Source organism: Hippopotamus amphibius, chromosome 3 (assembly GCF_030028045.1).
Source record: "Hippopotamus amphibius kiboko isolate mHipAmp2 chromosome 3, mHipAmp2.hap2, whole genome shotgun sequence".
Classification (NCBI taxonomy): Eukaryota; Metazoa; Chordata; class Mammalia; order Artiodactyla; family Hippopotamidae; genus Hippopotamus; species Hippopotamus amphibius.
Genome location: NC_080188.1, coordinates 139,590,608 through 139,608,037, shown reverse-complemented (window position 1 = coordinate 139,608,037; position 17,430 = coordinate 139,590,608). Strand labels below are relative to the sequence as shown.

Here is a 17,430-nt window from a genome sequence, read left to right as displayed (position 1 = left end):
AATATAAATTGGTAAGTTTTAGATTAAAATTACGTGTAAGACGCCATAGGAGCAACACAGAGGGTCACAGCCTCTAAAAAAATTAATATTTTGACATTTCTCCTTTTTAGATTATTTCTTTGAATTGAATTGTAGTCAAATAAACCACAGAGTTAGAGTTAGGAAATGCAGGTCCTACCTAAGGCATTCAAAGCATCCAGTCAGTTAGTTACAAGTTGAGTGCACTATTTGGTCACCTAGCCACCTTAGAAAATGTGATAACAAAATGTGTATACTTATATTCTTCCTATATATATATACATTTATATATATAGGCTGCAGTAGGTCTTCATTGCTTTCTCTAGCTCTGGCAAGCGGGGGCTACTCTTCATTGGGGTGCGTGGGCTTCTCAGTGCGGTGGCTTCTCTTGCTGCAAAGCATGGGCTCAAGGTGCATGGGCTTCGGTAGTGTCGGCACCTGGGCTCAATGGATTGGGCTGGTGGGCTCTAGAGCACAGGCTCTGTAGTTGTGGCACATGGGCTTAGTTGCTCCACAGCATGTGAGATCTTTCCAGACCAGAGCTCGAACCCATGTCCCCTACGTTGGCAGGCAGATTCTTAACCACTGTGCCACCAGGCTAGTCCCCACACATATTATTATTATCTCTTGAAAACCTCTAGGGTTTGGAAGTCATTTGGGAAATGCACGTACATGTTCAATCAGGAAAATTTCCTTTCATCTTCTGTGACTTTGCTAGGTTTCACCCCACCCCCATAAAACAAGTGTTTTCTTTTTAGTGTTTCCTTTAAGACCAGTTTTCAACATTATTGTGGGCAAATAGCAGTGAGAAAGTACAGATGACACCACCCTTTGCTAGGAGGCAGTGTTTTAATCATTTCCTCTCTGGTGTACTACTTGGATGACTAGAGGTGAGCTAATGTCAACAACATGCCCTCAGTTACCCTCTGAAAGTACCTCACTTTGCTGACTGTCCCCTTAGGACTAGAGAACAGTTAGTCCTTTCTCTTGGCTTCAAACTATCAAGGTCTGATCAGTTCTTAACTATTTAAAGTCAGATAGAAATGGATGTGTACATCATCTGCTACTTGGATAGAGAGTCATAAACATGAATTAAATTAGCAGTTCAAGGAGAATACAGCAGGGGTGTACAGTCTCGGGTGTTAACTGACCACGTGAAGTAACGATAATTAAAAATCTACTGCAAATTGCTGTCACGTTCAAGAAATATTCCAGGTGACAGTGTTGGGGTATTAAACACTTATTGGCAAAAAAGAAGGAAAAAAAGGCATGACTTGTATGATAACTAGAGTAGTGACAATTGTTGAAATTACAGAAAGGCAGTGAGATCATTGCCCGATTTGAGGAGAAGTGATTTCTGCTTAAATAAAGTATCCTTTCATTAAAAGTGTAACCTTTGTTACCTTGGAAAATGAAAGAACTGAAAAGCTATGTCTTCTTTCTTTCTTTTATAGGAGATCAAATGAAACACAGAAGTACAAGAACTTGCTCAAGATCCAACTTGAATGAAGCCACTTTTTGAGGAGTGAACGCTCAGGATGGGGATCCAATAACAGCTGGACCATTTTCTCCTTTAGTCCATAAAAGTAGATCTCCATCATGAACACAGGTTGGAATAGATCTTAAATTGTCATTGTCACAGTGGTCACCTATGACTCTTGTAGAGAACTATTTCACTCCAGAACCGAAGAATGATGAATATAGGGTTCATCTCTGATAAACACTGACTGAAATCTCTCCCATCATGGATACCATCAAAAGGAGGTACAGTTAGGACAGAAATAGAACACAATGATGTATTACCTTTCCCAATATGTAATGAATAAACTTTCGGATTATTCTTAATAATAAATATTTATTAAATAGAGCATCTAACTGAATATAATAGACATAAAAAAATATATAAGAAAATAACTTGACTCATGCAGCACTTTATCAAGGTGAATATAATGTAATTAGTCCATGAGCGTTACAGGGAAATGAATCGGCTGACTAGTGAGGGGACAGGTGCCAGAAGGTCACGGCCCAGTCAGGGTCACAGCTGTATTGGTGGATTGTTGGGCTCCTGTGGGCTTGGTCTGGCTCACATTTCTCTTGGTAGACTTGTCTATTGTTCGGACTGCTTTTTTCACCCACTCAACGTGTGGATCAGCACAGACTTTGAGGCCACGTCGGGTAATAAATCTGCAATGCAAGGAAAAGACAAACAAAATTAGTCACATCCTCAAAGCCTTGAGACCAGAAGTTAAGATCAGCTCATATATAAGAGACTTTGTGCAGAAATGAGTGGACAAACGGTCTTTCATATTCAGGAAGCCATAAATGAAAATCTCTCTTCTGCAATGTATTTTCGCATTAAGGAGAAATGGCTCCAGGTAATACCCAGATCCTTTGTTCAACATAACTTGCAGGCTCCTTTTCTCATCACCGCTAACAAATGATGTCATTAAACTGGACATTTGAAGTCATCTAGTCCAATTATCACATGTCATCTTAGTCTTCAAAACTAAGCACACTCATCTTATTTTCTGGGCAAAAGGGGATTTCTTTATGCTATTTGAAGGGGGTAAAGTTGCGGTTGTGTGTTGGGAAGAGTTGCTGCTCTGAAAATGAGATCCTGGAAAAGAATGGTACCATGTAGGCTAGCTGTTGACACTATTCCTTGAGCTATGGCAACTGATAAAGTATGGCACTCTACACCAGCAACCAATGAGGGAAGAGAAAGGCAGCGGAGGGGAGGGATGGGAACGGATGCACCCCACACCAGTGTGGCCCTACACTCAAACCCTGATCTGAACCAGCCAGCTCTAAACCTAACCCTGGGGACAGAGCATGTTATTCGTCTGGTTCCCAGTTAGATTTTTTTGCTAAAATAAATCAGGGAGCAGGGTGATATTCTTCACTTAGCTGCCAACTTTTGTCATAATCATTGTTCGAGGCTACATAAAGACACCCTTTATATGGAAAAACAAAAGGACTATTGGCTAAGTGGAGGTCTTGCTCCTTGTCGCCTGATTTTTCCTGAGGAGGGCAGCATTTCTATCTATTGTGCTCCATCAAGCCCAGATGTGGGGGCGAGAAACTCACATCACTGCTTTCATGGAGCCCTCCTTGATGGTGTACGTCTTAATGTTTTTAATTGGCAGTCGCTGGGTAGTCAGACTCACACAGATTGACTTCTCTAGAACTTCACTCCCCACACCTGGTAAGGGAAACAAAGAAAACAAAGGATGAAATATAATTTCTAACAGTACATATGTTAGAGTGCTGTAAATAAAATAACAAAGAGTGACCTGATCGAGAGTAATTTGGGGAAGGCAACACGAAATGTGGGAGAGGCAGCTCATTTTTGACTGAATAAATAAAGGGGTTGTCATGTTCAGTGGTAAAATGTGAAATATGTAAAGGAAGTAGTACATAAAGTACTCATCCTCCACAGAAATGACCCAGGGAGGTTAAGATTTTTAAGTTTAGAGAACATCTTAAATTGAGAAAGGAAGATAACTTGGGAGAGTTAATAATAGTAAGGGTTTGCTAAAATCTAATAACGGTTTCTAAGTGCTGATTTTCTCCCAAGCTGGTATTTGCTTCTCAGAGAAGCAAGTATTGTCAGAGAATATTTGTCAGAGAAATAATCAGTCAAAAGGCATCTAAAATCATAGCTGATGATAATGAAGCTTGAGCTGTAGTGCTGCTGATATCAGAAGGCTTTTGTGGGGGGGGGGGTACACCAAGTTCAATCATCTGTTTTTATACAAATTTCCCCATATTCCCTCCCTCCCTCATCTCCCCCCCCCCCCCGAGTCCCCCCCACCCTCCCCGTCCCAGTCCTCTAAGGCATCTTCCATCCTTGAGTTGGACTCCCTTTGTTATACAACAACTTCCCACTGGCTATCTATTTTACAGTTGGTACTATATATATGACTGTGCTACTCTCTTGCTTCGTCTCAGCTTCCCCTTCACCCCGGCCCCCCGAAACAGAAGACTTTTTATAAACGTGAAACTGAGCAAAAGGGGTGCACTCACATTGCTCTCCATCTCTCCTTCGCTCCATCACTCAATATCCAGCCTCACATTCCTTACCCTCGACACTTGACAATTGATTTCTAATGCTGAACTGACTCTGAACCCAGTGAAAAAGGGAAATGCCCAAGTGTCTGCACTCCTCCTCAGTCTTCTTTCCTTACTTGTAACAGGTTTCCACCAAAACCCAGGGCAGCAAGTGGCAGCCTATCGTCTCAGAAAAATGCCAATTAGCCATGGCTTGGACAACATTAGGCCTAAATTTTTTTGTTTCATCAGTATATCTTGTATTTGGGGCACAATGTCATGGAGTTCCAGACATTGCCATCTCGATTTATGGACACCCTCGGGGATCCATGATCAGGTTCAGATATTCTAACCTACATAGTGTCTATAGATTAGGAGGTTGAAAAGAGAGTTAACTGAAACATTCATTATACCCAAAGGATATTCTCGCTCGTTGCCAGAGCCACATGGAGAAATACACTCCAACCAGTTGCGAAAAAATGATCCCTTAACAAATATGTGTAGAATGCTCAGGTGAGACTCAGTGTAGCTAAGCCTCATGTGGGCAAGTCTTGTAGGATTATTTGGTTGCGTATAAGGCATTAATATTTGTTAGCAGTTATAGTATCTTATAAACTCAAAAATTGATCATAAGTGGGAACGACATTCATAGCAGTAGTAATAGCCTCTCTTATACACTTAAAGCTAATATTGATTTCCTGGGTATAAAGGTACGAGCTTCCAGTCATGTTTGTGTTAAGAGAAAACATTGATTTGCTTCAGAACATGCACCCTTTAGGTCATTCCCGCCTTGTGAACTCCCCAAATTTTTGAGATCAGTGTTAAATAGGCAAAAGCTTCAAAGCTATGTACAGTTGTCATCACCATTCCACAGCTAACATTAATCCAGAAATTAGGACTTGTGTGGAAACCTAAGATTTATTTCATTTTAATCCTGGGTAAGCTTATCAGTCATCATATTCATTCATAGATAAGTAAGCATTGGCTAACAGAGGTGAAGATATTTACCACAGATGACCCAGTTATGAAAAATAGCAGCCCAGATTGTAACCAGGTTCTATCTTCGAAATCTGCAAAGTCCTCTAGAGTCAAATTATTCCCCTTTTGCACATGGGAAGCCTGAGGCTTAGCTTAGAGAAAGTAGTTTACTCCAGTCACAACCTGAGTCAAACCAAAATGTGTGGCCTCTGCCAGCATATCTAGATATTCCTTATCTCATAAATAAGCTATGACTTACCTTCCACAGTGTATGCAGCGAGACAGCAGATCCCAAGAAAGGCCAGGATGAGAAGTCTCATGGCTGAGATCCTGCTGAGCTGTGCAGTGAGAGGCTGAGGAACTGCTCCTCTGAGTCTCTTTTATTCCTCCAGTGGTCAGCACACTTCCTGTGGTGAGAAGGGTCTTTCAAGGTGGGTGTGGAATCACGGAAAGTCTTTGCAATACTGATGCTTTCATTGTTTGAAAAAAAAACGTTCCTTTGTCCCCACTCATACTAACCCAATACCTTGTGGCCTTTTCTCTTCCTCCTGTGGCTAACGTGTCAGTGAAACCAAATGTGTGCACCAAAGAAATGTAGTTTTCTCTTCTCCTGCCACCAGGCTAAATTCAAACCTTCCACTGCAGACATGCCCCAAGGTCACGTCAGTGTCATAGCCCAGCACGGGGACAGTGTAAAGGAAACGAGGTGGGGTGGTCACTGTGGTCTGGGCCCCCCACCTACCTCATGTAACATCCCCTGTGACATGAGGCTTCCACCACCAGTGATCATATGCGCATGGTACCATCCTCAGTGACTCCTTAGGGAGACGAAGGGATGCTGTCGCTTCCCCGAGCTTCTCATTCCTCTGCCTTCTTTTCTTCTCATTTCTCTGCTCTGCCCTCATTCAAATAAACCCCTTTATTTTCACCACTCTCCCAGCATACCCAAGAAACATTTCAATCAGGGGGTTTGGAGCCTGTCTATGTGCACAGCGTTGCTATATTGTAACTTAATACATAACTTTTAAAAAGATTTTGAAAAGCTGTCCTGAGAGAAACTTTATTTCGGAAAAAAGAAAAAGAAAATTATCTACTATCTTACCATTCTGTTTTTAATTTTAATGTTTTTCAGTGAGTCTCTATTGGTATACATGTGTTTGCAGAATTGTGACAATTATAAATACTATATTTACATCAGTTTCAATATCTTCCCAGTTTCTTAATATCCTGCATGTTTCTATTCTGAATAAACACAGACAGACACTTAAACCATTCCCTTATAATTTATTACTATGTAGACCAGATCTATGAGGTAAATTTTCTTTAAAATACACTGAATCATTTGCTTTTAATCACCAGGAGTAAGGTTACTAGGTAGAATCATATGATGATCTTTACAACTTTTGCTACATATTAACATATAATCTTCCCAAATTGTAATTTCACTTTGCAATGCTTCCAGCAGGGACTGACTGTATCGGTTACAATATAACCTTTCTGGCACTCAGTTTTTTGTTGTCCAGTTTTGTTTTGTCTTGTTTTCTTTAACATAGATATCTATAAAGTGCATTTATTAACTATGTGTGTAGCTCAAAGGTTTTGTCATTACTAGACAGGAATGAGAAAATAACATTCTTATTAAATATATGTATAGCTAAAAGCTTTTGCCATTGCTATTAGGGATATGAAAACAAACTCCTGTATTTCTATAAAAATTATAGGTTAACCTCTAAGATATTTTTCATCAATGGCATTTAATTTTCCAGTCAGACTTTACTCACAACTTCAAATACGTTTTAGTTATTCCTACCTGGCTATGCCATCAGCCCTTAAACTCTGAACACACCCTTCCAGGCAAAATGCTTCTCCTCCTATTACTCCTTAATGTGGGATAATGTTTTCTTCTATTCAATTTCCAAATACAGATCCCCTGCAGCATCTTAGACTCATTGCTAGCCACCCACATGTTTTTCTCAACAAATCTGTACTAAGCGTATTTTCTAAGCAGCTCTTCTAGATGTCTTCTCTCTCCCCACACTGCTCAAGGCAGGACCTCCTCATCCCTCGTTAGGACAACTGCAGTAGACCAACTGATTCCCCAGGCCTGAGTCTCCTCCCTTTCCAATCTGTCCTCCACAGAATTGCCAGAGTAATCATTCTAAAGCCTTGATCTAATCAAGCTATTTTCCTGCTGAGAACTTCTTTGCTGATTCTCGTTGCCTACAGGATTCATTTCAGACCTCACATGGTCGTTTATAACAGTGTTCAAGATCTGACGCTGCTTGTCCTTTAAGACTCTTCTTCCACTCCCCGTGTACATGTTCCAAAACCACTAGTCTTAACAACTGTCTGTGCAGTCAACCAAATGGGTCGTCCTCTTTTGTACTCCCCACGTGCTGCTTCCTATATCTGTAATGTCCATCCCAGCTCTCTACATAAGTTTTCCTGAATTCTCTAGGTACAATTAAGTTGGGCCATTTTCCATGTTCTCTTGGAACATTCTAGCCATCATTACTCTTTAACTATTCTCACTTTATCCCCTATTCAATTACATGTCTGCATCTCCCACTAGATGGCAGGCGCCTTGAGAGTAGGGAATTTGCCTCAGTCCTGTCTGCGTTCCTGGCACGAACAGAATGTCTGTTGTGTAGTGGTCACTCACCAAGTGTATTTTGAAAAATGAATTTTTTTTCAAAAGACCAACATGTAATATTGTACATTAAGTAAAGGATGAACATCTAAAAACATAAAGCCAGAAGACTGTGCCTGTGTCTTCCTGTCATGTTTAAAATCAAGTAGACAATTTGAACAATGGCTACACTTAGCATGTTAAAATGGAATTTCTTAAACACTGAGAATGAATTATTCATTTCCGTTTTTTAAAGCATGTACTAGAGTCACTGATGGGGAAGAATTAAGTAACCAACAAAAAAGTAGACACCTAGTACAAAATGGGCATCATCTGCTACTGTGTGGACATTGGTTGACAACCAGTTGAACGCCAATAGAACAAATCTCTCTCCTCTCTTTCTCTTACATGCCACACACAATTGGTGAGAAAATACTGTTGTCTCTCTATCTTCAAAACAGAATCTAAACCCTTCCTACCAGCCCAAGAGACTCAACACCAAGCCACCATCATGGATTAATGGATTTGTGCAACAGTCTCCCCCTGGTTTTCCTAATTCCACCCTTATTTTCTTTTGGTCAATTTATCAATCTGACAAAAGTGAACATTTCAAAATATAATTAATATGTTACTTCTCTGCTCAAACATCCTTCAATGGAGCACGTTTTCTTGAGTGAACGCCAAAGTCTTTTTTTTCCCCTAAGTATTGTTTAATATATTTAGATGCTCTGCTGTACATTAACCACTTAACTCTAGTGTAAAGCTTAAAGGGCAAAAGTATTAAAGATAAATATAGCTACCATAATTTGTTACTGATACACATTATTAGAAAGAGGAAAACTAAGGCATGGAAAACATAAATTGGTGGGAGGATTTAAAGGACAGAGGTTTTGCATGCAAACTTACATTGTTATCAGCTTACAGTAGGCTGCTATATTTGTAAGATATTTATGTAACCTTCATGGTAACCACAAAGTAAAACAGTATATACACAGAAGAAAAAAGATAGGGATCAAAGCACATCACTATAGAAAATCATCAATTCACAAACAAATTCAGCAAGAGAGAAAGAAACAAGGAGACTACAGAACAACTAGAAAACAATTAAGATAGCGTTAGTAAGTCCTTACTTATCAATAATTGCTTTAAATGTGAATGGATTAATTCTCCAAACAGAAGACAGGAAGTGACTCAATGGAATTTTTAAAAAGACCCAAGTACATACTCTCTGCAAGAGACTCACTTCACGTTTAAGGACACACATCAGCTCAGAGTAAATGGATGGAAGAAGATACCCCATGAAAGTGGAAACCTAAAGGGAGCAGCGATAACTGTACTTAGACAAAATAGACTGTAGCTCAAAAAAAAAAAAAAAAGCAAAGTGACAAAGAATGTTAGTAAAAGAAAGTGTTTATATAATGAGAAAGGGGTCCATTCATCAAGAAGATGTGACAATTGTTAAGACTCTACATAGATACAGCCTTTACAAGGCTTTACAAGCACCTCCATGACCTATGCTCTCATCTCCCACTTACTCTCTGACATCATCTCCTGCTACTCTTCCCTGCTTGTTTCTCCACTGCCGTCACAATGACCTCCCTGTTGTTTCCCAGACATGGCAGCATGCTCCTGCCTTCAATATTTTTCACTTGCTGTTTACTTCGCCTGGTATTTTCTTCCCTCAGACATAAGCATGGCTCATTCCCTTACCCCCTTCAATCTTTTGCTCGAATATTGCTTTCTCATTGTGGCTTTCCCTGACTACCCACTTTAAAACTGCACACACATATATCAATTCTGGTATCACTTGATTTCTCTTTGCTGCTCTACTTTCATTCATAGTACCTAGCACCTTCTAATATGAGAATAATTTACTTTTCTATTATCCATCTTTTTCCTAGAAATGTTTATCTTTTTCATTTCCTCAGAGTCTAGGACAATGCCTGGCACAAAGAAGGTACTGAATTAATATATTCATACTAAATGTACATGTATAAGAATGCATAAGCGTATGAGTGTGAGAGAAGGCATATGCAACACATAAAACATTTGTACCTGCAAATTCTAGTACTCTGGAAGATCAGTACCATTTATTTATATATGTGTGGCCACAGAGTGGAATGGTAGAATCCATTTTTGAAGGAAAACTTTCCTTTTTGAGGGAAGAAGCTATAAACATGAAGGGTAAAAGTAAGAAAACGCAATATAGATTCTCTTCCCTTTTTACTGTATGGTCTGAATATTTTGATTCATCTGAAAGAAATTTAATTAAATTTTATCATATGGAATGTGTAATTCACATAAAAATTGCTTCTTCTGTAGAGTGCATGTTTGTATAATACTCCATTTTTGTATTGGATAATTTGCCATTTTCTCATTGGTGTGTACAATTTCTTTATGTATTGCCATACTAAATCTTTGTCTAAGTGTTGCAAATACTATCTCAGTTGGTAGCTTACCTTTTCACTTCCTTTATGATGTCTCTGATGAACAAAAAATATTAATTTTAATGTAATCAAATTTATCAATACTTTATTCTATAGTTAGTACTTTTTGTGCTTTAATAAATTCTTTTCTTCTCCAAAGTCAGAACAACTTACTCCACTAAGACTTTAAAGTCTTGTATTTGACACAAACTTTTCACCTTTCTAGTGGTTATTTCTGTATGTCGTATAAGGTATAGATGCAAATGCATTTTTTCCTCTTTAGATAACTGAATTTTCTAGCTCTAGTTTTGAATAGTTCTTCCTCTTCCCATACTACCTGTCCTATATTAGGGTTCCACATACATGTGCACCTGTTTCACATTCGCTACTCTGTTCCATTGGTAAATCTGTCTACCATTGGCTCATACCATTCTATTATTTAATTACTCTAGGAGTATCATTTAACCTTAATTTCTAGTTGGGCAACCTCCCCCCCTTTAATCTTTTTCTTCAGAAGTGTCTTGGCTTAAGCTCACTGGTGATCACGATAATGTAAATCAGGATCATGGTGTGACCCCACTTTATTCCCACTCAAATGGCCAAAGTTAAGTCTGAGAATACCACTGTGATGGCAGGGATATGGAGCAACATAAATGACTCATGGCATTAGAAATTGGTACCACACTTGGAATAGCAGTTTGGCATCATTATGTAAAGCTACACATGTGCAGACTGGGAAGTGGAAGTTCCAGAAATTCCACTCCTAGGTATAAACTTAGAGAATATCAAAAGGAAGGAGCATATAGATGGGAGCTATTTGAAAGGCTCAAGGAATTTGAAATGTTATGTTGGTGGTAGGTTACTGGTGGAACCTTATACAACTTAATTAATTGTATAAAAGAAGGTCATATGTAGACCAATGATGGTAACATACAATTGTATAGTTCAGAATAGACTAACTGCTATAACAAGCAAAAAATAACTCTCAGTGGCATAACACCACAAAAATGTTTATCACTGACTCACACAAAAATCAATGCAGAAGTTCCTAGCCAGTTGTTTTCTTGATGGCTCTTCTCCAAAATGTGATTCAGGAATCCAGTCTGCTTTCACCTTTGAGCAAAACCATCCCTTACATCCGAGGCGTCCTTTTCTTCCAGCTGCAGGAAGGGAATGAAAGAACCTGGAAAAGGTACACTTACTCTTAACTCCTTTGATCTGAATGTGACACTTTTTCTTTGGTCACATTTCACTAGTGAGAACAAGTTATCTGATCCCTTCTAAAAGCAAGGATGGAGGGGAAGAATGGGGTTGCACCTGGGAAATGTGATCTAAATCTGTGCTTGGAAAGAAGAGCAATTAAGGTCTAGCACACCCTGCTACTGCCATAGAACTGTGATTAACCCACTTGTGCAGCTACTGTTCTGGGTTTTTTTATACATAGTAAACAATTTTATTACTCTTCTGCCATTTCCTTTCTATTTTTTTCTCACAATTTCATTGACATATAATTAACATGCAGCCCTGTGTTAGTGTAAGGTCTACAGCATAATGATTTGACCTACCTATATCATGAAATAATTATCACAACATTTAATAGCTATCTATCATCTCATATAGATACAACGTTAAAGAAATAGAAAAAAATATTTTTCCTTGTAATGCAAACCCTGGATTTACTCTCTTAACAACTTTCATATATAACATAGAGCAGTGTTAATTATATGTTTGTACATTTCGACTACTTTCATCTAATCTCCTCTCTCTCCACACCCTGTCTCTGTAAATACAAATCCAATCCTCTTTTTTTTCTGTTTGTCTGTTGGTTTGTTTGTTTCTTTTTTTTTTTCTGTAAGAAGTTTTATTGAGATACAATTGACATACAATAAACTACATATATTTAAAGTGTACGATTTGATTTCTTTTTCTTATTAGTAATGTATATATGGCAATCCCAACCTCACAATTCATTCCCTCCCAATCGCTCCCTCCCACTTTCCCCACTTGGTGTCCACATGTTTGTTCTCTATATCTGTGTCTCTACTTCTGCCTTGCAAGCCGGTTGATATGTACTATTTTGCTAGATTCCACACATGTGTGTTAATATGTGACATTTGCTTTTCTCTTTCTAACTCACTTCACTCTGTATGACAGTCTCTAGGTCCATCCATGTCTCGGCGAATGTCCCATTTTCATTCCTTTGTACAGCTGAGTAATAGTCCGTTGTTTATATGTACCACTTCTTCTTTATCCACTCATCTGTTGATGGACATTTAGGTTGCTTCCATGTCCTGGCTATTGTAGATAGTGCTGCAATGAACATTGGAGTGCATGTGTCTTTTTGAATTATGGTGTTCTCTGGGAATAAGCCCAGCAGTGGGATTGCTGGGTCATACGGTAACTCTAGTTTTAGTTTTGCAAGGAACCTCCATACTGTTCTCCACAGTGCCTCTATCAATTTACATTCCCACCAACAGTGCAAGAGCATTCCCTTTTCTCCACAGCCTCTCCAGCATTTACTGTCGGTAGATTTCCTGATGATGCCCATTCTAATCAGTGTGAGGCGATACCTCATTGTAGTTTTGATTTGCATTTCTCTAATAATTAGTGATGTTGAGCAGCTTTTCATGTGCCCCTTGGCCATCCGTTTGTCTTCTTTGGAGAAATGCCTGTTTAGGTCTTCTGATCATTTTTTGATTGGGTTGTTTGCTTTTTTGGTATTGAGCTACATGAACTGTTTATATATTTTGGAGATTAATCCTTTGTTGATTCGTTTGCAAATATTTTCTCCCATTCTGAGGGATGTCTTTTTGTCTTGCTTATACTTTCCTTTGCTGTGCAGAAGCATTGAAGTTTCATTGGGTCTCACTTTATTTTTGTTTTTATTTCCATTACTCTAGGAGGTGGATCAAAAAAGATCTTGCTGTGATTTATGTCCCAGAGTGTTCTTCCTATGTGTTGCTCTAGGAGTTTTATACTGTCTGCCTTACACTTAGGTCTTTAATCCATTTTAAGTTTATTTTTGTGTATGGTGTAAGGGAGTGTTCTCATTTCATTCTCTTGCATGTAGCTGTCCAGTTTTCCCAGCACCACTTGTTGAAGAGGCTACCTTTGCTCAATTGTATATCCTTGCCTCCTTTGTCTTAGATGATGTGACCAGAGTTTATCTCTGGGCTTTCATCCTATTCCATTGATCTATATTTCTGTGTTTGTGCCAGTACCATATTGTCTTGATTACTGTAGCTTTGTAGTATAGTCTGAGGACAGGGAGTCTGATTCCTCCAGCTCCATTTTCTTCCCTCAAGATTGCTTTGGCTATTCGGGGCCTTTTGTGTCTGCATACAAATTTTAGGATCTTTTGTTCTAGTTCTGTGCAAAATGCCATTGGTAATTTGATAGGGATTCCATTGACTCCATAGATTGCTTTGGGTAGTATAGCCATTTTCACAATGTTGATTCTTCCAATCCAAGAACATGATATATCTCTCCATCTGAGTCACCTTTGATTTCTTTCATAAATGTCTTATAGTTTTCTGAGTACAGGTCTTTTACCTCCTTAGGTAGGTTTATTCCTAGGTATTTTATTCTTTGTGTTGCAATGGTGAATGGGAGTGTTTCCTTAATTTCTCTTTCTGATCTTTCATTGTTAGTGTATAGGAATGAAAGAGATTTCTGTGCATTAATTTTGTATCCTGCAACTACCAAATTCATTGATTAGCTCACGTAGTTTTTGGGTGGCATCTTTAGGATTTTCTATGTGTAGTATCATGTCATCTGCGAACAGTGACAATTTTACTTCTTTTCCAATTTGGATTCCTTTTATTTCTTTTTCTTCTCTGATTGCTGTGGCAAGGACTTCCAAATCTATGTTGAATAGTAGTGGTGAGAGTGGACATCCTTGTCATGTTCCTGATCTTAGAGGGAATGCTTCCAGGTTTTCACCATTGAGAATGATGTTTCTATGGGTTTGTTGTATATGGCTTTTATTATGTTGAGGTAGGTTCCCTCTGTGCCCACCTTCTGCAGAGTTTTTATCATAAGTGGGTGTTGAATTTTGTCTAAAGCTTTTTCTGCATCTATTGAGATGATCATGTGCTTTTTATCCTTCAATTTGTTAATATGGTGTATCACATTGATTGATTTGAGTATATTGAAGAATCCTTGCATCCCAGGGATAAACCCCACTTCATCATGGTGTATGCTCCTTTTAATGTGTTGTTGGATTCTGTTTGCTAGTATTTTGTTGAGGAATTTTGCATCTAAATTCATCAGTGATATTGGTCTGTAATTTTCTTTTTTTGCAGTATCTTTGTCCGGTATTGGTATCAGGGTGATGGTGGCCTTGTAGAAGGATTTTGGAGTGTTCCTTCCTCTGCAATGTTTTGGAAGAGTGTGAGAAGGACGGATGTTAGCTCTTCTCTAAATGTTTGATAAAATTCACCTGTAAAGCCATCTGGTTTGTTCCATTTGTTTGTTGGAAGATTTTTAATCACAGTTCCAGTTTCATTACTTGTGATTGGTCTGTTCATATTTTCTATTTCTTCCTGATTCAGTCTTGCAAAGTTATACCTTTCTAAGTATCTGTCCATTTCATCCAAGTTGTGCATTTTATTGGCATATACTTGCTTATAGTAGTCTCCTATGGTGCTTTTTATTTCTGCAGTGTCTGTTGTAACTTCTCCTCTTTCATTTCTAAAATATTGATATGCGTCTCTGTTTCTGGATGAGTTTTGCTAGAGGCTTATCAATTCTATTTATCTTCTGAAAGAACCAGCTTTTAGTTTTATTGATTTTTGCTATTGTTTTCTTTGTTTCTATTTCATTTATTTCTGCTCTGATCTTTATGATTTCTCTGTCTACTAACTTTGGGTTTTGTTCACTCTTCTTTCTCTAGTTTCTTTAGGTGTAAGTTTAGACTGTTTATATGGGATTTTTCTTGTTTCTTGAGGTAGGAATGTATTGCTATAAACTTCCTTCTTAGAACTTGTTTTGCTGCATCCTATAGATTTTTTTGGGGGGGTACACCATGTTCAATCATCTGTTTTTATACACATATCCCCATATTCCCTCCCTTCCTTGAATCCCCCCACCTCGAGTCCCCCCCACCCTCCCCGCCCCAGTCCTCTAAGGCATCTTCCATCCTCGAGTTGGACTCCCTTTGTTATACAACAACTTCTCACTGACTATCTATTTTAGAGTTGGTAGTATATATATGTCTGTGTTACTCTCTTGCTTCATCTCAGCTTCCCCTTCACCCCCTGCCCCCTCTCAAACCTTGAGTTCTCCAGTTCATTCTCTGTATCTGCGTCCTTGTTCTTGTCACTGAGTTCATCAGTACCATTTTTAGATTCCGTATATGTGAGTTAGCATACAATATTTGTCTTTCTCTTTCTGACTTACTTCACTCTGTTTGACAAACTGTAGTTCTATGCACCTCATTACATATAGATTCATCTCATCCCTTTTTATAGCTGAGTAATATTCCATTGTATATATATGCCACATCTTCTTTATCCATTCATTTGTTGATGGGCTTTTAGGTGGCTTCCATGTCCTGGCAATTGTAAATAGTGCTACAATAAACATTATGGTAGAAGTTTTTTTGGGGATTATGATTTTCTTTGGGTATATGCCCAGTAATGGGATTACTGGATCATATGGTAGTTCTATTTGTAGTTTTTTAAGGAACCTCCAAATTGTTTTCCATAGTGGCTGTACCAACTTACATTCCCACCAACAGTGCAGGAGAGTTCCCTTTTTTCCACACCCTCTCCAACATTTGTTGTTTCCAGATTTTGTGATGATGGCCATTCTGATCGGTGTGAGGTGATACCTCATTGTGGCTTTGACTTTCATTTCTCTGATGATTAGTGATGTTGAGCATCTTTTCATGTGTTGTTGGCCATCTGGATGTATACATAAAAATAAACTCCAAATGGATTAAAGACCTACATGTAAAGCCAGACACTATAAAACTCCTAGAGGAAAACATAGGCAGAACACTCTATGACATACATCAAAGCAAGATCCTTTTGGACCCACCTCCTAGAATCATGGAAATAAAATCAAGAATAAACAAATGGGACCTCATGAAACTTAAAAGCTTTTGCACAGCGAAAGAAAGCATAAACAAGACTAAAAGGCAACCCTCGGAATGGGAAAAAATAATTGCCTATGAAACGATGGACAAAGGATTAACATCCTATAGATTTTGGATCATTGTGATTTCATTGTCATTTGTCTCTAGGTATTTTTTGAGTTCCTCTTTGATTTCTTTAGTGATCTCTTGGTTATTTAGTAGCGTATTGTTTAGCCTCCATGTGTTTGTGTTTTTTATAGATTTTTCCTGTAATTGATTTCTAATCTCATAGCATTGTGGTCAGAAAAGATGCTTGATAATGATTTCAATTTTCTTAAATTTACCAAGGCTTGATTTGTGACCCAAAATGTGATCTGTCCTGGAGAATATTCCACATGCACTTGAGAAGAACTTTTAACCTGCTGTTTGGGGTTTTAATATTCTATAGATATCTGTTAAGTCTAGCTGATTTATTGTGTCATTTAAAGCTTGTGTTTCCCTATTAATTTTGTGTCTGGATGGTCTGTCCATTGGTGTAAGTGGGGTGTTAAAGTTGGTTTGTTTGTTTCTGAAGTATAATTAACCTAAAAAACATGTTAGTTCCTGGAACAAAACATAGTGATTCAATGTTTCTATACATTCCAAAATGATTATTGTCATCTGTCACCTTACAAAAATATTACAAAATGATTGACTATATTCCCCACACTGTATATTTCATGAACGTGGCTCTTTTGTTTTATACCTGAGTGTTTGTACCTCTTGATTTCCCTCACCTACTTCTTCCGCTTTCTCACTGCCCTTCCCTCAGGCAACCACCTGTTTTTTCCTCTGTATCGATAACTCTGTTTGTGTTTATTTATGTTTGTCCATTTGCTTTGTTGTTTTGGATTCCACATAAGTGAAATAATACTCTGTTTTTCTCTGAGTTATTTCACTTTGCATAATTCCCTCTAGGTCCATCCATGTTGTTGCAAATAGCAATATTTCATTTGCCTAAGTTTCCATTTTATTTTTTATTGGCATATAATTGCTTTTCATACTTGTACCAGGTTTGAGGTACACCAAAGTCAATCAGCTGTATTTATACACATATCCCCATATTCCCTCCCTAACTTGACTCGCCCCCACACTCCCCATCCCAGTCCTCTAAGGCATCATCCATCATCGAGTTGATCTCCCTTTGTTATACAGCAACTTCCCACTGGCTATTTTACAGTTGCTAGTGTAAATATGTCTTTTCTACTCTC

General features: G+C 38.3%; 1 protein-coding gene across 1 annotated transcript; it reads right to left on the bottom strand.

Annotated features, from left to right (window-relative positions):
• Positions 1–1,947: 1,947 nt before the first annotated feature.
• LOC130850157 (lymphotactin-like) lies at positions 1,948–5,396 on the bottom strand. Its single transcript, XM_057729546.1, has 3 exons — positions 5,306–5,396; positions 3,106–3,220; positions 1,948–2,202 (listed from the first exon to the last, which is right to left on the bottom strand). Exons 1-3 carry the CDS (start codon positions 5,364–5,366, stop codon positions 2,037–2,039), a joined length of 342 nt encoding a protein of 113 aa, XP_057585529.1. The 5' UTR covers positions 5,367–5,396; the 3' UTR covers positions 1,948–2,036.
• Positions 5,397–17,430: the final 12,034 nt, after the last annotated feature.

Excerpts from the sequence above, each read along its gene's own strand:
- LOC130850157 (XM_057729546.1), bottom strand. The coding sequence starts at position 5,366 with ATGAGACTTCTCATCCTGGCCTTTCTTGGGATCTGCTGTCTCGCTGCA. Across the intron at positions 3,221-5,305 it reads CGCTGCATACACTGTGGAAG|GTGTGGGGAGTGAAGTTCTA; the intron begins GTAAGTCATAGC and ends TTCCCTTACCAG. Across the intron at positions 2,203-3,105 it reads GGCTCCATGAAAGCAGTGAT|ATTTATTACCCGACGTGGCC; the intron begins GTGAGTTTCTCG and ends CTTGCATTGCAG.